The 26087-nt window shown below is 48.8% G+C and overlaps 1 protein-coding gene across 1 annotated transcript in view; it reads left to right on the forward strand.

The window, feature by feature from the left end:
• The window catches only part of ATP13A4 (ATPase 13A4), a 94575-nt gene that overhangs the window by 4346 nt on the left and 64142 nt on the right, over positions 1-26087 (forward strand). Inside the window, exon 2 of the mRNA XM_020964649.2 lies at positions 16019-16192. Coding sequence (XP_020820308.1) covers positions 16019-16192 — 174 coding nt within the window. The remainder of the gene's footprint in view (positions 1-16018; positions 16193-26087) is intronic.

A 26087-nucleotide genomic window follows, 5' to 3' on the forward strand; every position in this document is an offset into this window, starting at 1 on the left:
ACTAGAAGGTCAAGCAGGAGATGGGAAACAGTAAGACACACAAAAGGCATGGAAGGAAAGAAAGAAACAGGCATCTATTTTATTTTTTAAAATTAATTTATTTTGATTTATCAACAATCACTTCCGTAAGCTTCTGAGTTTAAAATTTTTCTCTCCCTTCCTCCCCACCTCCCTCCCCAAGATGGCGCACAATCTGATATCGGCTATACATATACATTTCCTATTAAGCATGTTTTCATATTAGCGATGTTGTAAGGAAGAATTAGAACCAACAGGAGAAGCCACCAGAAAGAGGGAACAAAACTCAAGAAGAGAAGAAAAAAGAGCAAAGAGTCTGCTTTGATCTGCCTTCAGACTCCATCGTTCTTTCTCTGGATGTGGAGAGCATTTTCCATCATGAGGCCTCTGGAGGTGTCTTAGATCCTGGCATTGCTGAGAAGGGCCAAGTCTACCAATGTCAGTCATTTCACAATGTGGCTGTTATCGTGTACAAAGTCCTCTTGGTTCTGCTCACTTCACTCAGCATCAGTCCATACAAGTCTTTCCAGGTCTTTCTGAAGTCTGCCTGCTCATCATTTCTTATAGCACCGTAGTATTCCATTCCATTCCTATACCACAACTTGCTCAGCCATTGGGCATCCTCTCAATTTCCAATTCTTTGCCTCCACAAAAAGAGCTGCTATATTTTTGTACATGTGGGTCCTTTTCCCATTTGTATGATCTCTTTGGGATACAGCCCTAGAAGTGCTATTGGAAACAAGCATTTATTAAGTGCCCACTGGATGCAGACACCGTACAAACATGGCATTTAGTCCTCAGGACAATCTTGTCAGGTAGGAGCTGGTGCTGTCCCCATAGAAGGAACTGCTAAATTTCAATTAGAGCTTAGAGATAATAAAGATGTAATTCCCCGCCCCCCAACTCCACAGACTCCTTGAAATCAGTGGTCCATGGATCAGAGACTAAGAATTCCTGGCCCAACCCCCTCACTTTACATATGAGGAAACTGAGGCACAGAGAAGGCTGTGCCCTGTCCACAGTCAGCCAGGTCATGGGCTTGGGAATTAATTTCATTCTCCACTTTTGCTACAACCAGAACCAGGGGCCCCAGATCTTTTGGCACTCACCCCCTGCCCCCTAAGGCTCACTGCCTGCTCAGTCAATGGCCTGATTTTCCTTTATTGTCAGATTTCTGGGCAAGGAGACCCCATTGTTGCATTTCCTCTCTTACTGGGCATCTGGCCTCATTTGTCTGTAGGCCCTGGCTAACAGCAGTTTTGCGTTTTGGGGAGAAATGGAAAAAGTCACATGAGAAAGAGGCATTTCTTGTTGTTCAGATTAATTCAAAGAGAAAATGGGTCAGAGTCTCACTGGGATGGGTGTGAAATACTGTGGAAGGGCCTTTCTGGTAACAGATTTCCCGTCTTAAAACAGGGCCTGGCTTCCCCAGCTAATTAGCCACATACGCACTCGGGTTGTGAAAAGCTCCCTTTGAGGCGCTCATGCAGGGCCATTTCCTGGCATGGAGAAGGTCCTGGAGGGTCCTTCTAGGCCACAGAAGCCAAGGGCAAGGTCTGGCAGGTGCCAACAAGCCGGGAAGACCCAGGAGGCTAACAGATCCTCGCTTGTGTGCTTGGTGTCCGCCACCCAGTGGGGCCGGAGCTGTTGGGCCTGGGCCAGGGCCCTGAAGCTGTGGGAATGGGGAAAGGAGGACCTCTCCCTCCCCAGGGAACATGCTGTCCCTTCACAAGCCGTGTCGGAGACTTTTACCAGACCTGTAGATCGTTCTCAAGGATAATCTCAGAGTCCATTTTGCTCATTTCTGAAGCTTCTCAGCAGCCGGCTAGCCCTGTCACCTCATATATATTTATGCTTTTGGCTTTTCTGCCCTAAGTCCTGAGGTCTGGGAAGGGAAAGTGTCAGAACATGATGAGCCAATGAAAGTCATTTTTCTTCATGGAGAATTTTTTAAAATGACCTGAGCCCCCGAGCCCCTGAGCCCCTGAGCCCCTGGGTGAATTCCTCATGGAGAGAGGAGGGGGCAGAGCCGGAAGCCTTGCCTGCGCTGGGGTGGCTCGCAAGGACAGGTGCCAGCTGCCCGTCTTCACAGAACGGCCCAATCAGGAAGGGGGTAGGGTGCTGGACGCTCGTTGGGAAGCTGGCAAGGAGGAGCTACAGGGCAGGAGCTATCCAAGAGTTCAGGCACCAGGTGTGTTCTCCGGGCCCCTTCCAGATTTCTGATTCAGTGACTTTGTGAAAGCCTGGAGAGTCCACGTGTTACCCAAGTGTGGGGGGGAAGGAGGGCCTGAAAGGCAGTTTAGAACATACTGTTTCCCCACCACCACCTACAGGTGAAAACACTTTCCTTGGGAAACTGAAGCCATAATTGGCGGGTTTGTGCCCCCAAAGAGGCCTCAGAGGTGACCCTTTGAGAAACTGACTGAGCAATGGGCAAAGACACTTCCTGACTCTCCTCCCTGAGCGTCCTAAGGTGGAATGAGCCTTTGATCAGCCCCCCTGGCCCAGCCCTCTTTGCGTCTTTGTGGCTTCCCCCCGGGGAAGGCCTTGGGTCCCTGGCGCTGACCACGTAAACCCTCCAAGCTAAAGGCATTTTGGCAAAGAAAGGGTGGGCAGCACTGCAGCCAGGCTAGAGGATGATCCTGGCACTTGGACTGAGACTCAAACACTTGGGGCTGGTGTTGACCGAACGGGGCCAGCCCCACTGCCCTCAACGGCTTGTCTCCCTTGCCTCAGAAAGTGCAGGTGGTATCATTTCAGCAGCAGCGGCAGCTCTGATTTCTGTAGGCATGGAAGGCCTACGAGTCGCTGGTGATGGCAGGATGTGAGGACAGGGCTCGGGGGTCATTACCCCCATTTTACAGATGGGGAAGCTGAGGCTGTGAACAGCTAGGAAGTATTAGAGCCAAGACTCAAACCGGAGTCTTCGTCATTCATGTCCAGCCCATGGCCCCTCATAGTGGAATGGCTTACGTCAACAGAGACCATGTGGGGTGCGTCTGAACAAACTGTGTAGTCACATGATAGGTACAATGCATGAAACAATTGTGTTCTCCTCCTAAAATGAGCCGTAGAGGCTGCTGGGAGTGTGAGTGGGGGCAGATGGCTGGGCTTGGGTTCAGAAGCACATGAGTTAAAATCCCACCAGCTGTGTCCTCCCCTGGACAAACCACTTAGCCTCTCTGCCCACCTCAGTCTCCTCATCTCTAGAATGGGGATGAGGGAGCACCTACCTCCATGAGTGCTGTGAGACGATATGAATTAGTGCTGTTGTCAGCATTAATATTGGACCTGGAGTCAGGAACAGCTGGGTTCAAATCCTATGCTGGTTTCTTGCTAGCTGCTAGTTTGTGGTGAGGTCCTAGGGATAATAGAGGCACGCAGGAGAGGTTGGAATCAGGTTCACAGAACGCTTTGCTAATGCTAATGTCTGGTAGAGACATAGGGGGCTCCTGCCGTTGCTTGCTTTGTCCCAGGTTTGGACAGGCTGTTGTTTTCGGAGAACGTTCTCTTCTTGTATTCTGAGCTAAATTCTCAAGGTATGTGCCCGACCCCTGAAAGATTTTGGAGTGGCCCTCAGCGGCAAGACAATCAATCAGCCAATTGACTAACATTTATTAAGGAAACGGTGTCATTTCGAGGACCCACAGACCCCTGCTGTTGTAAGGGAGCCGAGGGGCCATCCAAACCCACCTTTCACTGCAGAGAGGCATCCCCTCCTGCCTGTCCCGCCCGGGGCTTCTCAGCCTCCAGCTGTGCCCCCGTGAGGGAGTGAGGTCACGGTTCCATTCACAGCCCTTCAGCCGAGGCTAAGCTGGAAAGCCGCTGTCTCCTGGGGTCAGCAGACAGAATGAGGCCACGCCTTTAACACCCCTGTCATCCCGATGTTTAGAGACAGCTCTCCAGGCTAAAGCTTCCCTTTTCTGGGTTCAGTACTTCAAGTGTCCTACCTGTCCTCAGACCCTCTGGACTCCTGGCTTACCCCTTTGGGGGGCTCTCTGGTTTGCCAGGGTTCATTTTAAACTGAGGACAAAAAAATCCAACTCCGTACTCCAGCTGTGGTCCAGACGTACAAGTACAGCGAGGAATGGCTGTTACAAAACTGAACCTAGGGTGGGACCTCTGGGGCTTTGCTCCAGAGCACTTTCCTGCAGGATGTCCAGGATGCTTCCCTGTAGACAATGGGCCAGGCCACAGTCCTCCATGTTAGGCTTCACCGCTGCCCTCATTGCTTACAAAGGTCCTGGACTGCCACCCCCAGTTTTCCATTGCAAGGGCACTCTCCTCCCAGGATCTTCCTTCCCCCTCACTGCTCACCCTTCCTGCCCAACATTTCCCTTCCCAGTGACCTCTGCACAAAGGTTGGAGGGCTTCCCCATGCTGTGGGAGGCATGGGCCAGATGTTCTGGTGGACAGCCTGGCCCATCTTCTGGCACAACAGAATCCCGTAGGTAGACCATCCTCTGGACTGTACCTTCCCTTCCCCTCCCCCACACCCCATAGTAGCTTCATTTGCTTTGCTCTCAATGCCAGAATTTCCAGTGATGGCTCTGGGGGTTCCTTCCCAGGGCTGTGTTCTAGTGCTTTGTAAGGCAGCCTAAGCTTGCATTGGTGGCCAGGCTGAGAAGCAGGGCGAAGTGGGGAAAGTGCTGAAGATGAATGGCATAGACCTCAGGGGAACTTGACTGGAAGAGAAAGTGTCTCATCGGGCACAGTCTGCTCCTAGACTCTCTCTCTTTCTCTGTGTCTCTGTCTCTGTCTCTCACATACACACACTCACATGCACAGTCACACATATACTCAGGCACATACACATATAATCACACACAGCCACACACTTACATAGACACATACATGCATTCATACACACTCACATTTATATAGACACATACGCACACACACATAAAGTCACACACATTCATTCATATAGACACACATTCTCACACACACTTATATAGAGACATATACACACATTCCCATAGATGCACAGTCTCATCTAGTTACACAGTCATACACTTAAACTCTCTTTCTCCTCTCCTCTTCTCTCTCTCTCTCTCTCACACACACACATGCACACACACACACACTCTTGCCTCTCTCTGTTGTATTCTGGGAGCTTGGAGGCATCTGCCCACCTGTCCAACCTTCCTTCTCACCGTTACCCCCATCAGGTGCTTCCCTCTCATCAGACTGGCCTCTTCATTGGGCCTTCTGCTTTTTCCGCAGCTTCACCTGCCTATGACCCACCCCTAGAATGGTTATAGTCCAGACAACAAAGGCATTCTCAGGGGATGATGTGGGCTGGCCTATTGTCACGGCCTCCTGATTGATCTACTGGCCTTAACTCCCTCCTCTTTCTCCTCCATCTTCCTCATACCTGCTAAGTGAGATTATTAAAGCCCAGATCTGACCCCATCAATCCCCCCTCTTCAAAAAGTTTCAGTAGCTCCCTATTGCCTCCAGGACAGCCTAAATAAATTGCTCTTTCTGTGCCATGCAGTGTGACCCCCCTTTCCCATGCCCAGCCCCGGGCCACTTCTCACCAGGGTCCAGTGCTTGTGATGCCCATCCTGAGGGCCCTTAACTCCCTAAGCCCTGGCCACATTTAGTAGGGGATGGGCCGCCTCCCTCCTGTGCACGTGATTGGACTGTGTCTGTCACCATGATCAGACCCTCTGCTCTGTAGTGAGCTGCTGGTGCTGCTGGTTTTAGCCCCAAGGAAAGGGAATTTCTAGTTAGAATTCTGCCCCTGCCCTTCTCCAGGCTGTTCAGGGCCTGGCCATTGCTCCAGAAAAGTTTCTGACTCTCTCCACCCTGCCCTATCCCTGACCCTTCTTCTTCAAAACCCTTTCCTGCTTAGAATCTATGGGATTCCACTCAGCATGGGGCTCTTCCTCAGCTTCTGTGGGTCCCTTTCATGTCTGTCACTCTCCTTTCCCCAGGTAGGTGATGAGCTCCTGGGGATCAGAAAGTGGGTCTGCAATTTCCCGCTGAGTCTGCCAGGGTCATCAGGCTCGAGTAGGCACTTGATAAAATCATAACCAATGAAAGGAAAAAAAAGAAAAGAAGGAAGGATAGAGGAAAGGGAAGGGGGGAAGGATAAGAAGGAAGCAGATGGGAAGGAAGGAAGAAAGGAAGGAAGGAAGGAAGATAAATAAAAAGGAAGGAAGAAGGGAAGGAAGAAGGGAAGAAAGGATAAAGGAAAAGGAAGGGGGAAGGATAAGAAGGAAACAGGAGGGAAGGAAGGAAGAAAGAAAGGAAGGAAGGATAGAGGAAAGGGAAGGAAGGAAGGACAAGAAAGAAGGAAGAAAGGAAATAAGAAGGGAGAAAAAGGAGGGAGGGAAGGAAGAAAGGAAGAAAAATAGATAAGAAAGGAGGAAGGAAGAGGGAAAGAGAGGGAAGAAAGGAGGGAAAGGAAGTAGGAAAGAAGGGAGGAAAGAAGAAAGGGAAGGAAGGAGGAAACAAAGGGAAGGAAAGGGGAAAGGAAGCGGTAGGGAAGGGAGGAGAGAGGAAAGAAGGAAGGAAAGAAGAAAGAGAGGAAGAGAAGAAGAAAAGAGGAAAAGAAAGAAGGAGGAAAGGGAGCAGGAGGGAAGGCAGGAAGGCAGGAAGGAAGGTGAGAAGGAGCTGTCCCTTATTTGCGAGCTGTTCTTGAATCCCAGTGTAAGGTCTCTCACTTAGTGCCAAGGACAAGAGGGGAAAAGATGTGAACCAGCAGTCCCCTGCAGTCTTGCTGAGCTTCGTTGGCAGTCAGCCTTCCTTGTTTCCTTCACATTCCAGTCCTGTGCTCAGAGGGCCTGCCCAGAGTTACCAAGTCTAGCTCCAAAGTCCAAGCTTCTCTCCTTCCAGCTCCCCACCCACCCACCTGGGAAGCCCGGAGCACAGCCCTGAGCTTTTCCCTGTCCTTTTCTTTTTTCTTTTTTAAATATAAATTTATTTATTTTTCGTTTTCAACATTCACTTCCACAAGTTTTTGAGTTCCAAATTTTCACCATATCTCACCCCTCCTCCCACCCCAAGATGGCAAGCATTCTGAGTATCCCTTCCCCTAGTCTGTCCTCTCTTCTATCTCTCTCCCCTTCTCTTATTTCCCTTCCCCTTCTATTTTCCTGTAGGGCAGGATAGACTTCTGTACCCCATTTCCTGTATTTCTTATTTCCCAGTAGCATGTGAAAACATTTTTTTTAAACATATGTTTTTAAAACTTTAGGTTTCAAATTTACTCTCTTCCTCCCTCCCCACCCACCCTCACTGAAAAGGCAAGCAACTCAATATAGGTTGTACATGTGCAGTTATGCGAAACACTTCCATAGTACACATGTTGAAAAACTAACTCTATTTCCCTTAATCCTATCCTGCCCTCCCATTTATTCTATTCTTTCTTTTGACCCTGTCCTCCTCAGAAGTATTTACTTCTGATTACCCCTTTCCCAATCTGCCCTCCTCTCTATCATCCCCTGCTCTCTTGTCCCCTTCTCCCCCTATTTTCCTGTAGGGTAAGACAGATTTCCATACCCAATTGAATGTGTATGTTATTCCCTCCTTAAGCCAAATCCTATGAGAATAAGATTCACTCATTCCCTCACCTTCCCCTTTCCCCTCCACTGTAAGAGACTTTTCTTTTCTGTTTTTTTTTGTGAGATAATTTACCCCATTCTACCTCTCCCTTTCTTCTTCTCTGAGTATAATCCTCTCTCATCCCTTAATTTTATTCTCCAGATATGACCCCTTAATCTTCAACTCACCCTGTGCCCTCTATCTATCTATCTATCTATCTATCTATCTATCTATATCTATCTATATCTATCTATTATATATAATTTTTCCTCCAACTACCCTAATACTGACAAAGGTCTCATGAGTTATAAATATCATCTTTCCATGCAGGAATGTAAACAGTTCAATCTTAATAAGTCTCTTATGATTTCTCTTTCCTGTTTACCTCTTCATGTTCCACTTGAGTCCTGTATTTGAAAGTCAAATTTTCTATTCAGCTCTGGTCTTTTCATCAGAATGCTTGAAAGTCCTCTATTTCACTGAATGACCATTTTTTCCCCTGAAGGATTATACTCAGTTTTGCTGGGTAGGTGATTCTTGGTTGTAATCCTATCTCCTTTGCCCTCCAGAATATTATATTCCATGCCCTGTGGTCCTTTAATGTAGAAGCTGCTAAATCTTGTGTTATCCTGATTGTGTTTCCACAGTACTTGAATTGTTTCTTCTGGCAGCTTGTAATATTTTCTCCTTGACCTGGGAACTCTGGAATTTGGCTATAATATTCCTAGGAGTTTTCCTTTGGGGATCTCTTTCAGGAGGAGATCTGTGGATTCTTTCAATTTCTATTTTGCCCTCTGGTTCTAATTATCAGGGCAGTTTTCCTTGATAATTTCTTGAAAGATGATGTCTAGGCTCTTTTTTGATCATGGCTTTCAGATAGTCCAATAATTTTTAAATTCTCTCTCCTGGATCTATTTTCCAGGTCAGTTGTTTTTCCAATGAGATATTTCACATTGTTTTCTAATTTTTCATTCTTTTGGATTTGTTTTACAGTGTCTTGATTTCTCATAAAGTCACTAGTCTTCCAATTGCTCTATTCTAATTTTTAAGGAAGTATTTTCTTCAGTAATCTTTTGGACTTCCTTTTCCATTTGGCCAATTTTTCTTTTTAGGGCATTTTTCTCCTCATTGGCTTTTTGGACCTCTTTTGCCATTTGGGTTAGGCTTTTTTTAAGGTGTTATTTTTCAGTATTTTTTTGGGTCTCCTTTAGCAAGCTGTTGACTTGTTTTTCATGATTTTCTTGCATCACTCTCATTTCTCTTCCCAGTTTTTCCTCTACTTCCCTTACTTGCTTCTCAAAATCCCTTTTGAGCTCTTCCAAGGCCTGGGACTGATTCATATTTTTCTTGGAGGCTTTGGATGTAGGAGCTTTGACTTTTGTTGTCTTCTTCTGGTTGTATATTTTGATCTTCTTTGTCACCAAAGTAAGATAATATAGTCTGACTCTTTTTGTGCTGCTTGCTCATGATCCCAGCCAATTACTTGAGTTTTAAACTCTTTGTTAAGGTAAGAATCTGCTTCCAATGTGGAGAATGTACTGTCCCAAGCTTCGGGGTTTGTACAGTGTTTTCAGAGATACTTGTAGGGACCTGTAAATTTTCAGTTCTTCAAGGTGGTATGATAAGGGGCGAGGTGTTTACTCCTTTCCTGGCCTGTGACCACACTCCTTTCTGTCCTGTAACTGTGAGGAGGGGTTCCTCTCACAGCCACTACAAGCTCCACGCCAGAGCTCCTCCTCACCCCAGCACTCGCCCAGAACTGTGACCCAGATCAAACACGGGCAAAGCAAGAGATTCCTGCCTCAGCACTGGCAAAGAGATCCCTGCAATCCCTCTCTGATCAGCCACTGGATTCCCCCTCAGTCTGTGGGCCGGAAGCTTGGGAAGCAGCTGCCCCCCTCAGGGCCATGCTCTTGGGGAATGGAGCTGAGACCCTACCTTCCTGTCTCTGCACCGCAGAAACAGACTTTTCCCACTGACCTTCCAAGTTGTCTTTGGTATTCATGGATTGAGGAGTCTGGAAATCTCCACAGCTGCCCGAGATTCAGTCTTTAGAGGCCTGCTCCAGGTTTACTGTGGCCTGCATGCCCATGTAGTGCTGTGCTGTGCTCCCAGCCCCGCGTGATACACCTTTCTGATCAACCATCCAGGTTGTCTTGGGCTGGCAATTTGTTTCACTCTGTCTTTTTGTGGGTTCTGCTGCTTCAGAATTTGTTTAGAGCCATTTTTTTATGAGTATTTGGAGGGGTTTGGGGGAGAGCTGAAGCAATTCACTGCTTTCACTCCTCCATCTTGGCTCTGCCTCTCCCCTGTCCTTTTCTAAGTCCCTCTAAACTCTAGTGCCCACTCCCCAGCCCCTGGGGGCATCCTAGGTGAAGTCCCACCACATATCCCAGCTACCCAAGAGCGGAAGAGGAGGAGAGGGCACGGAGCTGAGGGAACTGGCAGACAAGCTGTTGCCCTTTCGTGCTCTGTACCAGTACCAGGTTTCTTCCTGCCAAGGAGACTCACGTTATCATTGGCTTGCCAGCCTCCAGCTTCAGAACTTGGCCTTGGGCATTTCTGCCGTGGAGAACAGGGCCTGGCATGGCAGCATTGGCCTATGGCAATTCTGCTGTTCTCTTTTGCAAGCTCTGTGCATGGCCTGGTCAGATGTTCTGTCCAGGGCTGGGTGCGAGAATTAAATTAAGTGAGCTCTATCATTCTGCTTTGTCAAGCCTGGGGACCAGGATGTTGGCTACAGAAACCATTGTCTCCCATTCACACCTAATTGTCACCTGGGTGGAGTTGTCCCTCTTGTTTTCTGACTTACTTTTTGGTTTTAACCCAGTGAAAGCCAGTTAAAGGAAGCAAGACTTTATCAGGGCATCCAGTCTGCCTAGTCATCGGCCAAGGAGGGGTGTCTTGTGATTGACAATTAAGGCAGTGCCAGGCATCTGTCAAAACACAGTGTCTGTGAGCGGGAAGGCTCTAACACGCCGGAGCCAGCCTGCCTAATGGCTGGGTATCCAGAAGGCAAGAGTTACCACACCGCACTGATGGCGGGCCCAGACCTGTGTGACTGGTTGCATTTCTCCAGCTTGGCTGGCCTAACGAGGCGGGAGTTTCTGCCCTGTAAATGCCCTGGATCATTGACACATCAAGGAAACACCATCCTGGCCGCAGCTGCTGCCTGCAGACCTCTATCTCCACGGACATGGCGTGGAACTGTAATCACAACAGGCAGACTGGTGGAGGTGTCTGGCTGCCTGGTCCTTTCCCTCTGGAAGGGAAGCCTTGGTGTGATGAACTTGGGTGTTTTTAAAGCAGTCCCAGGGCTCAGCCTGAATCTAAAGAGCCTGTTTGAGAAGCAGACCTTAGATAGGAGATGTCAGCTGAGCCGGGCCTGAAAGGGAGCCAGGAATGCCTGGATGGGGAGCTGAGGAGAGGGATAAAAGCCAGTCTCCAGATGGGAGAGCGAATGACGGGATGTCACACGAGGACAAAGGGTCAATATGGCTGCGCCATTGAGTGCCTGGAAAAATGGAAAGGGGGGCTGGGGATGAGCTCTAAACTTCAGCTGGGGGAGTTTGATCCTGGGGGCAATAGGGAGCCCCTGCAGTTGGTGGAGCTGGGGTGGTGCGAGATCTGTGCTTCAGGAAGATCACTTTGGTGGCTGTTATATGCCTGGGCCCTGCTAAGCACTGGAAAGAGCAGAATGTCATCCAGTCAGGGGCTCACACTCATCCGGGTGCCCTTGCTGCTCATTGCTGGCACACATCTCTCCACTTGCTCCCATTTCTACGGTGTTTTAAGGTGTTCAAAGCCCTTTAGGAGGTAACTTCTTTAATTTGGCTCTCACAGGAATGAAACAGGAGATCAGTGCTGTTATTAACCCCATTTTACAGGAGGGAAATTGAGGCTCAGAGAAGTTAAGGGACCTGCTCAGGGTCACACAGTTCTTCACTATCTTCCACAGTTCTGGAAGCCAGACTCTATTTTCTTCCCTTTCTTTGAAAATGGGTACATTAGGGGAAGCTAGGTGGTGCAATGGATAGAGCACCAGCCCTGAAGTCAGGAGGACCTGAGTTCAAGTTTGGCCTCAGACATTTAGTAGCTATGTGACCCTGGGCAAACCACTTAACCCCAAGTGCCTAAAAAAAAAAAGAGACAATGGGCACATTATCTCTCCTCAATTGGGTGGAGCAGTGGATAGATTCTGGGACATGGTGTCAGGAAGACCTGAGTTTGAATCTTGCCTTGCAGTGTCCCATAACTGTACTCTGCCTCAGTTTCCTCACCTGAAAAATGGAGATAACAGCATCTGCCTCAAGAGTTGGTGTGAGGATCAAAGGAAATGACAAATGAGAAGCTCTTTTCAAACTTTAAAAGAAAAATGTGCATTTGTGTGTGCACTTGTGCATGTGCATGTGTGCATGTGTGTATGTGCACCTCTGTGTGTGCATGTGTGTGTGAGAGCTATTTTTATCTCTTCTCTGGTCCTTGGGCACCAACTCCGTTCTCTGCAATCTTTCAGATAGCCCTGGCAGGGGAAATCCCATCAGCCAATTCTTCAGGCCAATTCAAATCTGGGGCTTTGGTTCGCCTGAGATGGGTGACTTCGACCTACAAGGCAGCTGGGTCTTCTGTCTTAACAGCTCCCTCCTTCTCTTGGGCATCAGCATCTTATCATCCATTTTGGTTGTCTGCTGTCCAACCCAAAGATATTTCTCCTTGGCAGAGAAGACAGAGACAATGAAAGAGAGGACTAGACCTGTCTGTCCATCCTTGGTTGTCACCCCCACCCCCAGCAGTGGTCCTCATCCTTATGGCCATCCTCTGCCCCTCGGCTTTGTACTGTCTGCGTGTGTCTTTTAGAAAACCAAAGTCGTCTGAGAAACCCCCGGGCATCCCTTTGGTGCCTTCAGACAGCTCTCCCTTTCTTCCTCAAACACTTGTTTCTCTTCATCTCTTCAGAATTTCCTTGTGAGAGCTTCCTACTCCTCCAATCCTCCATTTCCTGTAGGATCTGAAGCCCTTAAATCCTACTTGGGCTTTTTCTGAGCCATTTGACGTCTTCTTATTAGGAAGGCTAAGAGCTAATTTATTATTGGCTTTCCTCTTCTCAATGAGAAAGTCTTAGGTGGAAGCCCCTCCCATGGTCCCATCACTTTCATCCCAGTGATGCCCTGCTGGACCTTAAGCACCTCGAGGAGCAGGGGCTGCGGTTTTGCTTTTCTCCGTATCCCTTCCTAGCCCTTGGCACAATCCTGGCACATAGTATGTGCTTAGAAATGCCTTTTGACTGTGTGATCTGGGATCTGTTCTGCCGGCTTCTGGATCAGGTCCAGAATTGTCTCGTGCTCTTGGTTCCTCCACCTTTTGGGGTGTGGCGATCGAAAATTTCTGAGACAGAGTTTCAGAGTTAATTCAAATTAATTTTATTAACTATATGTAGAAAGCGGGCAAGGTTTGACAGTCTCTGGCTCTGTTCAAGAGGGCTCATCATTCCCCTTGGTGAACAGAGACAGAGTCTGTCAAACTTTTGATATTGATAAAGTCTTTGGAAAAGCGGGTGCACCTGAGGGTGGAAATCAACTCCGATTGGTTAACAAGTAAGGAGAGAATGCATGTTATAATGAGAGGTGGCTTATTCCAACGAGGGTCTTGGGGTATGTGACAGTGAGCCCCCACTCTTGGTCCATGATCCCTTTAGGGGCTACGTGGGCGACTAGTCCACTCTGAGTCATGTGGTTTTGCCATCCTTCTTCTAAGAGACAAAAAGCACGAAGAGTAGCTTCACTCACAGGCAGCTAGGTAGTTATTATTGTTATTAGTGAAGCTATTAAAGCGTAAAACTGCATCAAGACTTTTTGGGGACACCTTGGATACATTTCTTTTCGTTCCGTATAGTCTGTGAGGGTCCCTGGGAGTCAATTCTATTTAATTCAACACAAATAATTTTTTTTTTTTTGGCTAGGCAATGGGGTTAAGTAACTTGCCTGGGGTCACACAGTTAGTGTTACGTGTCTGAGGTCATATTTGAACTCAGATCCTCCTGAATCCAGGGCTGGTGCTCTATCCACTGTGCCACCTAGCTGCCCCTCAACACAAATAATTTAATGAACTTTGTGGAGCTCCCCATGCTCTCACTGCCTTGCAGGTATACGCTCCCATTTCTGCTTCCTGCCCCAGAGTTGGCCTCCCAGACATTGCTGCCCACCAGCATCTCTGGCATCCACCCAGGATTCCAGTAAAGGCGGAGAATCCAGGGAGCAAAGGGGGCAGCTCCAGGAGGGAGAGAAGCCCTTTCTGAGATGCCCCGAGTGTTTGCCGTAGGGCTTGCAGGATGGGTCTGGGTAACTTGGGCAGCACCACGTTTTTGAAAAACCCTGGAAACATCCAGAATGTCAGTGGTGAGGTACATGCCCCACTCCCCCAGCTCCCAGCCCCTTCTCCTCAGGTGATATTTTCAGTGCTTGTCCATCTTTTCTGGGATGCCCATCCTTCTGGATGGGCCTTTCTGAATGTGCCAGGCAGGTCCCCTGGCAGCAGATGCCCGGTTGGAAGTCTTCCCACCTTGACACGACAGCCCTAGCTGGAGCTCCTCTGGTATTGACCTTGTGGACAAAGAAGGAAAGAAATAAACATTTTAAAGTACTTACATGTACCAAGCATTGTGCTGTGGGCTTCACAAATGTCATCTCATTTTATCCTTACAGCAGCCTGGGAGGTAGGGGCTGTTCCCACCCTCATTTGGCAGATGAAGAAACTGGGACAGACAAAGGTTAAGTGACTTGCCTGGCATCACACAGCTAGCTTAGGAGTCTAAGACCACATTTGAACTCAGATCCTCTTTACCCCAAGCCTAGCACTCTCTTCACTGTGCCTCCACATTATGGCAGAGGGGTCTAGGGAGAGGAAGGTTGGTTGGCTGTATGACTCTTGTATTATCATTGCTCTTTACATCTGCTCTAGCCCTCCTTGCATCTGTCATATAGCCGAGTTGATCTTGGGCTCTCAAAGACTCTGCCAGCACAGCTGAAGTTTGGCCTGGTCCTGCCAAGATGGCAGGTTTGGAGCCTGACCTTAGAGGGCCAGCCCAGTCCATCAGTCTGCCCATTTACAGTCCATTAGTCAATCAACATGAATTTATTAAGTGCCTACAACTTGCCAAGGACTGGGGCTACTAAGAAAGGTCTTTCCTCTCAAAGATCCCATTCTAATGAATGGAGAGAAAGAGGGAAGGAAGGAGGAAGACAACGTCCCAATAACTCCATATGTATAAGATACATCTAGACACATAGTGTCAATGGAAGATAGCCTCCAGGGGAAGGCAGGAGCAGTGAGGATGGGGTGGGGAGCAGGGAAATGTAAGTCTAGATGGAAGCCAGAAGGCAGATGAAGGGAGAGCCTTCAGGGCATGGGGGATAGCGGTGCCCTGCCCCAGAGGTAGGTGAGGGAGGCCTAGGGAGCCTCCCGGCCTCATGGGCCACCGCCTCTGTCACAGATCCTGCTCCGTCCTGTGGAGTGAGAGCTGCTGCAAAAGGGCAGGAGGTCCACCAATACTGTGCTCGGGAAGTCTTGACACAAGGCAGCTTTGAGGAGTTATTTTTAAAAAGAAAAAAGCTAGAGATGATCCGGAGGGAGGAGAGAGCCTGGGAAGCTGTGGTCAGACAACAGCTGAGATGGAGGAAAACACAGAACTGGGCGAAGGAACCTGGGTGGGCAGACAGTTGGCTGCTCTCCGGGGAATGGGGCTGAATGAGAATGGGGGAGAGCTTGAGAACGAGAACAAGGAGGCTCAGCCACATCCAATGGGCACCAGGACCAGGAGTGACTTGGCAAGCACAGGGGCACAACTTGAACCTGCCCTGGGAGGAGCCCCTGTGGCCATGAGCCAGCCAGGAGGATGGCCTCTGGAGGAGCCTGGGCTGCCCACTGTCCCCACTAGCTCAGGAGGCACCTGCCCCCAAGAGGAGGAAGAAGGGCTTTGGGTATAGGTCACTGGCATGCATCCAAAGGGCACAGAACACACTTTGGAAAACTTCCAGAGGGCGACAGAAGCCAGGCAGATTCATGTGTGTTCTAATGAGTTATCGGATCCAAGACCAGGGGCCATTCCCCTCATTTTACAGATGGGGAAACAGAGGCACAGAGATGTGATCAGTATCACCACCTAATTCCACATGCTGGTCCACTCTCTTCAATTCACTTAGAAGTTTCCCGATGGCTAAAATGGTTCTACAGAGGGACCTTAGAGTCATTTAATTTCTTTAGCCTCAGTGTTCTCATCTGCAAAATGGGGATAATAATCACAGCTGCCTTCCAGGTTGCTTGTGAGTCTCAAATGCGACAATGTAGGGAAGGTGATGTAGAAAGGCGAGCTGTTATTTTTCTGCTTCCCATGGACTAGTAAGAGGATGGCTTGAGCTTGCATTTGGGAACCTTTTTGGTTGTCTTTCAGGAGATATTTGGTTATCAGACTGAAGGCTGCCGGAAGACCCTCTGCATTGCTGGCTATGTGTTTTCCTGTGGGATCCTGCCCTTGGTGTTTTACTGGCGACCAGCCTGGAGCGTGTGGGCCAACTGTGTCCCGTGTACCTTGAGAGAAGCTGATGTCATTCTCCTCAGGACCACGGTAGGTGCCCCTGGGGCTGTCCTTGTTCCTGGACACTGTGTAAAGGGATGCAGTTTTCATGAGACACGCTGTTCATATTTAGAGTCAGGTGGCTGCTGGCCCAGGATCTCAACGATGGTTCAGGTGAGAGGAGCGGGAGGAGGTCAGAGGAAGAGGCTGTGAATATTGGCCTCTCACAGAGGTGGAGCGGGGAGGAAGTGGCAGAGGTAGGGCTTGGACCCAGGTCTGGAGCCTTCCAATCTTGTCGTCTTTCTCTCGAACATGGAGGCCTCGTCCTTCTGAGCAGGATCCATCCTGCCTTCACTTGACCCTGAGCCCCTGGTGAGGGGGCAGGGAGCATGGCAGTCCACATGAAGGAGCTGCACTCCTCTTCAACCTGGCCTCTCCCCCTCCCCCTTTGCTCCAAACTCTCCAGTCTCAGTGGCTTCTTTGTTCTGCTCCCTGTGGACTGGCCGCTCACTGTCCCCTCTGTCCCCTGTCCTCATCCTGCCATCCCTGGCTTCTGTGCCTTTGCTTCCCCATCCCCCTCATCTGAGCCTGAGCCCAGAAAGGCCCTGGCCGAAGGGTGTGGGGCTTGTGCCCAAGGACCATCCACAGAGCACGCACCATAATCCCTGGCAGCAAAAGTTTGCTCCCTGATTCCTCCTGGGACCAACTTCCCTAGGATTGACACTACCCCTCTGGGGGCTATTCTCATGCCTTGGCTTGCCCTAATTCTACTCTCTGGCTCTGTCCCTGGCCTTCCTGAGGATGCATATGCACATATACTGAAGCTCTCCTGTGATGGGCCAGTGTCTCCCAGCTGCTGCTCTACCCACACTGGTCCATGAAAGACGTCAATCCTCAGAAGCCATGGGTGGGTCATGCAGGACTGAGGGCCCAGAAGCCCTCCCCAAGACACAGAGGCATCCCGGTCCCCACTGCCACAAATCCTGACCAGTGTGGCCAGTGTCAGGGCTCAGCCCAAGGGTGCCCACAAGGAAAGAGGCACCCATTGCCATGGAAACATGCTCCCCTAAGTCAGCCTTGCTGCTTCTAGAAGATGGGAGGAGGGTGCTGGGGTCCTGAGTGACATCCCATGGCTTCTGCCTCCAGGGAGTCCACAGTGATCAAGTCCAATGTGCTCTGGTTGGAGTCTGGAGCTGAGCCCAGCCCCCCACCCCCTCATTGAACAGATGAAGCGCTCAGAGCCTGAGCCTTGCCCAGTTTCATGGGTGGCACCTGTCCGAGGCAGGGTTTGGATCCAGGCCCTCTTCTTCCTGAGCTGGTGCTTTCACCATTTTAGTGAGGAGGGCCACGGTAATTGAAGAAAGCCCCCTTCTGGATGAGTTTGAGAATTTGGTCCCAGACCTCAACAAGACTGACTGCTAGCAAACAGCCCCAGGAGCTCAGAGGGAGCAAAGCTAGTCAAAGACAGGCCTGATGCCAGCTGCCTTCTCTAGGGAGGGGGAATCAGGAGGAAGCTCGGCAGGTCCAGTTTAGCCGGGCAGCTCTGGGATGCACCTGATTCTGCGCTGCTCAGTTCTGAGGCCCTCTGTGGGGGGCTCCGGGCAGGATGAGGCACAACCCCAGAACAGCTCTGAGAAGACCTCCACTTAACTATGAGGGGGATGCCTCTCGTCTCGGACCCCTGGAACCTCAGCCAGACCCTCCCCCCCCACTCATCCCTCTCTCCTGAGCGCTCTTGTCCTCCTCCTCCCCCAAGGTCCAGCTGGAGTGACCAGGTGCCAGCCCTTCCTCCATCCTCCCCTTCCCCTCTGAGCACCAGGAAGGATGACGATGAAGCCAAGATCACATGAAGAAGTTGCTTCTGGCAGCCTGGGCCGCACAGGAACCGCACTGTTTTAACTCCTTGTTGGAACTTTTCCTTTCTTCTTTTTAGAATTTTGTTATTGAGAATTTTGCATCCTTCCTGGGTGGGCTTCCTTTCTAGAATTTTAGTGCTTGGGACTTATGTATACTTCCTTTAAGTGAGGGGTTCTTAAACTGGATTCTGTGGAACCCCCTGAGGTGTTGTAGATAGATTTCAGGGCCTCCTTGAATTTGGTTGGGGAAAAAACTGCATCTTTGTTTCAGTGTAATTGGTTTCCTTTATAATCTCCCGTATTTGCTACATTTAAAAACATTTGTCTGGTTTCGCACCAAGTGTCAGAAGATGAAAAAGGCAAAGGCGCAGCTGGGTGCTGTGGTGGAGAAAGGTCTGGACCTGAAGTCGGGAAGCTATCTAAGGTCAAATCCTGTTCAGAGCCTTCCTAGCTGTGTGACCTTGCCAGGTCACTTCACCACTGTCTGCCTCAGTTTTCTCATCTGTAAAATAGGGATCAAAATAGCCCTACCTCCCAGAGTTGTTGTGAGGATCCAAAGATAATAATTGTTAGCTGCTATTATTAACAAGCAACGTCTGCTCCAAACCCTTTGAAATCTCTCCCGGAGGCCAGGGTGGGTATCAGCCTTAGCCCAGACTTTCTCTGCGTCGCTATCCCAAGCCCTAGGAAGGAGGCAGTGGTCACTTCTCCCCAGGGTTTACATGACTTCCTTCCCAGTCATGAATTAGATCCAGAACGGAACTGCCTCTCTGTGGTCCCTCCACCTTCTGAAGGGGCCATTGCCCTTGAGGAAAGCCTAGAAGGTCTTGGCTGCCCTGCTGCCAGGCAGATGAGAAAGCCGTCTCCAAGGCCTGTGGGCTAGTTGGAAGGCCCTCACCACTCCTCTGCCCTGCCTCTCTGCCAGGCTGTTTCCCATACCCCTCATCTACTTCTGGCCAGCTGGTCTCTAGTCTCCTTTGACCAAGTTCTGAGCCTTAGCTCCCCCAACACCGTTTCTAGAGTTTGCTTTCGCTTGCTTTTATTAGCCAATATAAGCCAAGAATGTAATAGGGGAGCCAAGAAAACCCATGTATGGCCCTGAGGAATGGGGAAGTGCTTAGGCTACAGTGTTACCCCTGAGCAGACCACGCCTGAAGGGCTATGCTTGGTTCCTGGAGCAAGAATAGAGGAGGCTGCTGGTGAACTTGAGATTGTATGGAGAACAACTAAGACAGTACAGGTCCTTAGGTTCATAAAATACAAAAGCAGGTAGATGGTACAGTGAATAGAAGGCTGGACTTGAGTTGGGAAGTTCCGAGTTCAAATTCAGCCACAGCCACTTAACAGGCATGTAATCCTGGGCAAGTCATGTAACCACTGCCTACCTCAGTTTCCTCATCTGTAAAATGGGGGTAATCATAGTACTCATCTCCTAAGGTTGTTATGAGGATGATATTTGTAAAGTGCTTTGCAAATTATCAAGCACCCTAGAAATGCTATTATCATCATCACCATCATTATTACTATATGCAAATTGATGGAAAGGTTTGGGGGGATTTCACCTTGAGAAGAGCATACTTAAGGGGAGATGATCCCGCTTTGCAAAGTCTTTTGGTTTTTTGATGTCTTCCCCCCAAGCCCACCTTTGCATTGAAATCCGAATATTGCTGAACGTGGTGCTTTAATTTGGAAGTTCTTATTAGAATCGAAGAACGACAGAATTACACAGTTGAGAGAGATCTTAGTGGTGGAAACAATAATAATGACAACATTTCAATAGCATTTTTTTAAAAAGCAATTGGGGTCAAGTGACTTGCAGATCCTCCCAACTTCAGGGCCACTGCTCTTTCTACTGCACCACCTAGCTGTCCTTTCAATAGCACATCCACTCTTATCTCCCCTGATCCTCCCGACCACCCCTCGGGTAGGTGCTATTATCATCTCTAGTTTACAAATGAAGAGATTAAGCGACTTGCTCAGGCTCACTGCAGCCAGTCATCCCATCCAACCTATATCCCAAAGGAATCCTCTTCTCCAACATACCTGACACATTTACATAACATCTACTATGTGGCAGGCACTGTGCTGAGTGCTTTACAAGCATTAGCTTGTGTCGTCCTTACAGCAACGCTGGGAGGTAGGTGCAATTGTTATCCTCGTTTTGCAGATTGAGAAATGGAAGCAGGTGGAGGCTAAGGGACTCACCCCAAGTCATGTAGCTATCTAAGTAACTGAGGCCACATTTGAACTCAGATCTTCCTGACTCCATTGTCACACCATGGTCATCCATGGCATTTCCTCTTGAGGCAGTCTCTCCCTCTTTTGGATGGCTCTCATAATCAGGAAGTTCTTCCGCCCCTCCCCCGCCCCTCCATTGTTCTCTTTTCAACTTTTACCGCTTGTGTTTCTGCTTCTTCTCTCTGGGGTCAAACAAAAGGAGTCGGATCCCTCTTCTGCTGACATCCCTTTTCCCAACATTCTCCTGTGGCTGCCATGTGCTCCCCTGCCCCCTTCTCTGCTTGTAGTTCCTCCAGATACTCTTCTTGTGCTGGCGTGGCTTCGCCATCCTGGCTGCCTTCTGGAAGCGTTCCAGCATGGGGATGTCCTTCCTTTACCCAACCTGCAAACATCGCCTGACCAGGGCAGACCACAATGGTTCTCTTCTCCCCAGTCCTGGAAGTGGTGTCTCTATGATCGCCTTGGTCCTTTTGGCTTCTCTGTCTCACGGCTGACTCACACCAAAGCTGCGGTTCACTAATGTTTGATGCTTTGGTGAATCTACTGCATTATCTCCTGTAAATCTAAGCTGGCACCTGAGCTGGTGCCTTGCTCCCACTCACCCTGACTCGTGTGAGGAACGATGGCTCAGAACCCAGGCAGTGATGTTTCTTATTGACTTTGCCTGGACCCTAAACTGTCTCTGCTGATTCCTTCCAAATCCTTTCCAAGAAGAGCCAGTGCGTTATTTCTCCATTTGGCTGCATTCCTTGTACTGGCCTGGTTTCATTTATAGGGAAGATACCAGCATTGGTACGATAGATTCCTTAAACGGAGTTGTGGCAGTGATATGGCCGCCAGGTGGTCTCCGGCCAATTATGGCGCATTCAGATGACCTGAAGTGAATGTTTGCGGACTGCCGTCCCCTTTCTTGCAGCAATGGATTAGAGGCTGGACGGGCCGCCCAGGGCTGAGCGCCACGCCATTTGCTTTGTCCTACTAAGGACGTCCATCAAGAACTTCCTTGCCTGCCGGCTGGCTTACCAGGGATGAGCCTGTCCTCTCCTCACCAAGGTAGTCCTTTGAAAACCAGTGTCGGTCAGTTGCCAGGCTTACACTCCAAACGTTTCCTGTTTGTCAGGATCTGGAGGATCCCGGATCACAGGTCAGAGATTTAGGTCTTGAAGGGACAGCAGAAGCCATTGCATCTAGCTCACTTTCCAGCTAAGGAAGCAGTTTGGAAAGTCTTAGTGATTTTCCCAGATGTTAGAAATAGGCTTGACACCAAAAATTTAGTATCAAGAACATTTATTATAAAGAAAGTCCAGAGGATTTAGATGTTTCTGGCCAGAAGCGGGCTCCAGCCCTCTTCGGGAGGGGTGGGCCCTGAGTGCAAGGGAAAGTGTGCTTTTATGCAGTTGAATTCATAGCGAAACCTCCCAGGCCGGGATTGGTCCAACCCTTCCCAGGTTACACCTTTCCTTACATGTTTCCCCTCGATAGGCTCAAGTATGGTCCCCCTCCCTTGGTCATACGTCCCATGACTCCTTAATGAGGCTCTAATTTTATGCGGGGTGTGTCAGATAATAGTAATGAAGTTCATTAAGCAGGTGCACTAACATTTTTCAGGTGTCCTCAGGTTGACCCTAACTGGTCTGAGCTGGCTCGACCCCTATCTTGATTTTGGGGTCTTCTTGGAACAATCCACTTACTTCCTATTGGTCAAGCCCAGCCCACCTACAGTGTACCACCTCCTGGGACCTTTGTTCTTTAAATCTCTGCATTATTCTACCTGTGGAAACTTAAGCCCTTCTAACTCTAAAACCAGGGTCACACAACTAGAACCTGCCTGAAGTGGGATTTGAATCTAGGTCTTTCCATGTCCAAGGCTAGGACTCTTTGCCCTACAGTGGGCTCCCTTTCTCCACCAGAGCTTGGGTCTTACTGCCACAGCATTCACAAATCCAGGATTCTCCTAACCCCCCACCACTATGAAGCATCAGAATGAATTTTCTGTGGATGACTCTTCATTGTTGTGACATCAGTGGGTGTGTTGCTACTACACCTCTTCCATAAAGGGCATTGCCCTTCCCAGGTGACTCTTGGGCCATCACCCTAGTGCATAAAAGTTCCAAATCTTCATTCATTCCTTGGCATGGGGGTGGGCTTGGTTGATTATGGTTTTTGGCACATTTACTAGAAAGACTAGAAAGACGGTTCAGATCACAAGGCTCTTGGCCCAAGGCAAAACTGACTTTCTGTCTACTTCCTCCTACAGCTGCAGCTTTAAAAAAGCTGTGGTGGTCCCTCACTTTGCCTTCACCATCTTGCCCCCCCACTAATCAGAGCAGTTTGAGTCCACTTCAATCTTGCCTTCTTGAGCTTGATTTCAACTTTAATTTTTAATAACTTTCTCTCTCATGTCATTTTGGATGGATTTGCTATGCTAGAAACTCTCCAGATAAATGAGTTTCTAAATTAGCCTTTGTGTAATTAGACAAGAACTCAATTATTCCTAACATTCTTATTATCAGAGCCTGGGGTAAAAATATGCTTTGGTAACTCACGGTTTTAAAACTCCCAGCTAGGTCATTTACATTAAAATGACACTGCAGAAGGCATTTTACCAGATTAAATCACAATGGCTGGACTGTCCAGACTTCCCATTAAGGAGGCCTGAAAGGTGCCTGTCCGGCGGCGCATATACCAGCGACCTGTTCTCTATGTCAGGAAATCAGCTTTGGGGTTTATCATCGGGCTCACTGTTGAAAGATTACAGATCTTTATCATGAAGGCTGATTAACTTAGGCATTTCTTTGGGGGAAAAAAATCATCCCTGAACTGAAAGTTGATAATACCCAGTTTATTTCCTGCTTGTCTTTTCTTATTAAGGCCTCCTAAGAGGTGGATTTTTCTAAAAGATAAGAAATGCCATAAATTTTTTTTAAAAAACTTTCTCATTTTAAAGGCATTTTTATTCATTATTCACATACATCTGAATTTTAGCCAATAAAGACTTGGCTTTGATGCCACATTTCTATGCAAATAGCATGATTTGCATTCACTGGTAATTTGGAGTCAAAGGCTGAAGATGATTTGTGTGGTTCAGCTCTATGTTATAATTATAGCAATGTCTCTCTCTCTTTCTTCTTGAGTTCCCCTGCTCTGGCACACACTCTCAAAAGGCACCTTTGGGTGCTCAGGGGGCTCCTGGACTGGACCAATAAAGAATGCCCTTGGCCTGGATCAGATGTTTGACTTGGGCTGGCAGGCAGTTCTCTACTTCTTGGGAGGCTAAGTTCGTGCTTCCTGGTTTGGGAGTAAGCCCCTAGGGGAACCCTTTGTAAATCACACCTGTTCTGAGAGATAGTACCATGATCTGTGATCTTGGTAATGTGGAAGTGTCATGTCCCCCCACACCCCTTCCACCCTGCCATGATGGAAATGGAAACACATAGCTCTTATACATCTTAGGTGACTTTTATCCATGTCCTCCCCAAAGCTCCCGAAGAAAGTCCATTCACTGTGCTGGGAGCCTTCCTTGGGTTCTCTTGTCATTTCATTGGACCGCGTAGGCTGTCATCCCTCCCTCTTACTAGATTACCAGCCCTTTGTATTTGGCCACATAGTTCTTCGAAGACACCTTTCATCCCACTCCTCCTGCATGACCCTTGTTTGTTTCTTCAGACCAGCTCACACACATCATGCATCTCTCCATTGTCCTTTGACAGGGCAGGACATGATCATGCTACACCTGACCCAATTGTTCTGGCAGTAGAAACACCCCAAGAAAGAATGGGAGAAATTATCCAGGTGATTAAGGCTGAAAACCAAGCCAAAACTACTGCCACCACCAACAAAACCAGCCCCAGTTATGAATTATTCAGAAATTCCTTCACTTCTCCATTTCATCTTACAAATAGAGACCCAACGTTGTAGGATCAGTGACTCTATTTCTTTGTCCCTCCCCTTTCCTCTTTAGCAGGCAATATATCCTATGAATGACGCTGTGGCCCTTAAGTGTCTAGAATGGTCATATCTATGCATATTATTCCACTACATACAATAGCATACATATACATATGTGTAATATACATTACACAATACATATGTGTTTGCATGCTGTAAATTATGTAAAGATTCTTCCCTGACTCCAAGCTTCCTTTCAAAGCAAGGGATATGACTATTGCTGTCTCCCCTGAGTGTATATATGAGTTACATATATACATATGGCGTATATTTATAGCATACATAACATATATTATTATATATTAATAATATGCATGCACCGATCTGTGTGTATACACATCACTCTCCTCTCTACTGAACTGTCCTATTACCGTTGAGGGAGCCACCATCTTCCCAGTCCCCCTGACTCCCCACCCGCCTCATACTGGACTCCTCACTCTCACTTGGCCCAACCCGGCTATTTCTACTGTCCCATCTCCTCTCTCGTATAGATCCCTCCCTCCATCGAGGCTGCCATGGCCGTGGGTCAGGCTCTCACAGCTGGAGTATCATGACAGAACTAGCTTGATCTCCCAGCTTTGATTCCCTCCCTTCCTCCCATCCATCCTCCGTGGCTCAGCTGCAAAAATGACTGTGCCACCTCCTGGCATTTACTGTGTGACCTCGGGGAACTGGCTTCACTGGTCTTAGCTGCAGCATCCTCATCCATGAGATGAGGACAACAGTAACACCTTCCTCATGGGTTGTTGTGAGCATCAAATGATAGAATATATTTAGTCAAATCAGCAAGCATTCATTAAGGCCCTACTATGTGCCGGACACTGTGATAAGGTAAAAGGAACAGCCCCTGCCCCCCAAGGAGCTCACAACCTAGTCGGGGAGACAAGAAGCAAACAGCTCTAAATGGGACGAACTGGATTCTGACAATCTCAGGAGGAAGGCACTTGGGCCAGTGGAGACTGGGAAAGGCTTTACGCAGAAGAGGAATTTTAGCTGAGCCTTGAAGGAAGCCAGGAGGGGAGCACTGCCAGGGTCGGTGTGGGAAGTTCGGAGATGGAAGGCAGTTTTCAAAGGGCAGCAAGAAGGCCTCATAGCTTAGCTAGGACCTGGGGGTGGGGGTATCAGAAGACTGGAAAGATGTGGATGGGCTGGGTCAGGAAGGGCCTTAACAGCCACATGGCAGCAGGGAGGAGCCCTTGGAGTCAGTGAATAAGGCTGTGACAAGGCAGAGCTGTGCTTTCTGGAGGCCACTTTGATAGCTGAGTGGAGGTAAGCAGGAGGGGAAGAGACAAGGGGAAATCTTTCATAAATTTTGGCTATTGTCTTCCTCCTCCTGCTTCTCCTCCTCACCATCATCATTTTCCTCCTCCTCTTCCTCATTTTCCTCCTCCTCCTCCTCATCATTTTCCTCCTCCTCTTCCTTCTCCTCTTCCTCAGTATTATTGTTACCCTTCCTCTCCGCCTCTCTGCCCCTCCATGGCATACTTCTCACTCAAGAAGGAAGCTGCATAGCCTGACTCGCTGAGACTGCTCCAAATCTGTGGTCTAACCTGAACCCAGACCTCACTGCCGCAGGATAATCCATCGACTCTTCACTGATTTTCTGGGTGTCCTGCTCCTCCCATGGCTGCCCCAAACCTTGTCTTCTCACCTAAAGCCTCCAGTGAGGACCCTTCTTCTCACCTGAGACGGGCCAGATACTTTGCCGAGAACATGAGGACATCACTGCTGAGTCCCTTTTTCCTTAATTTCTATGCCAGATTATCCCGCCATCATCCCCCACTGCCTTTTTCTCTGCCCCAGTCTCTTACAAAGGTGCCGCCTTTCTCACCAAGACCGGTCCCTCCACTTGTGCCTGGGCTTCCCCCTTCTTGCCTCCTCCAGGAGCTGGACCCTTCACTCAT

Source organism: Phascolarctos cinereus, unplaced genomic scaffold (genome assembly GCF_003287225.1).
Source record: "Phascolarctos cinereus isolate Bilbo 61053 unplaced genomic scaffold, phaCin_HiC Scaffold_7;HRSCAF=346, whole genome shotgun sequence".
Lineage (NCBI taxonomy): Eukaryota > Metazoa > Chordata > Mammalia > Diprotodontia > Phascolarctidae > Phascolarctos > Phascolarctos cinereus.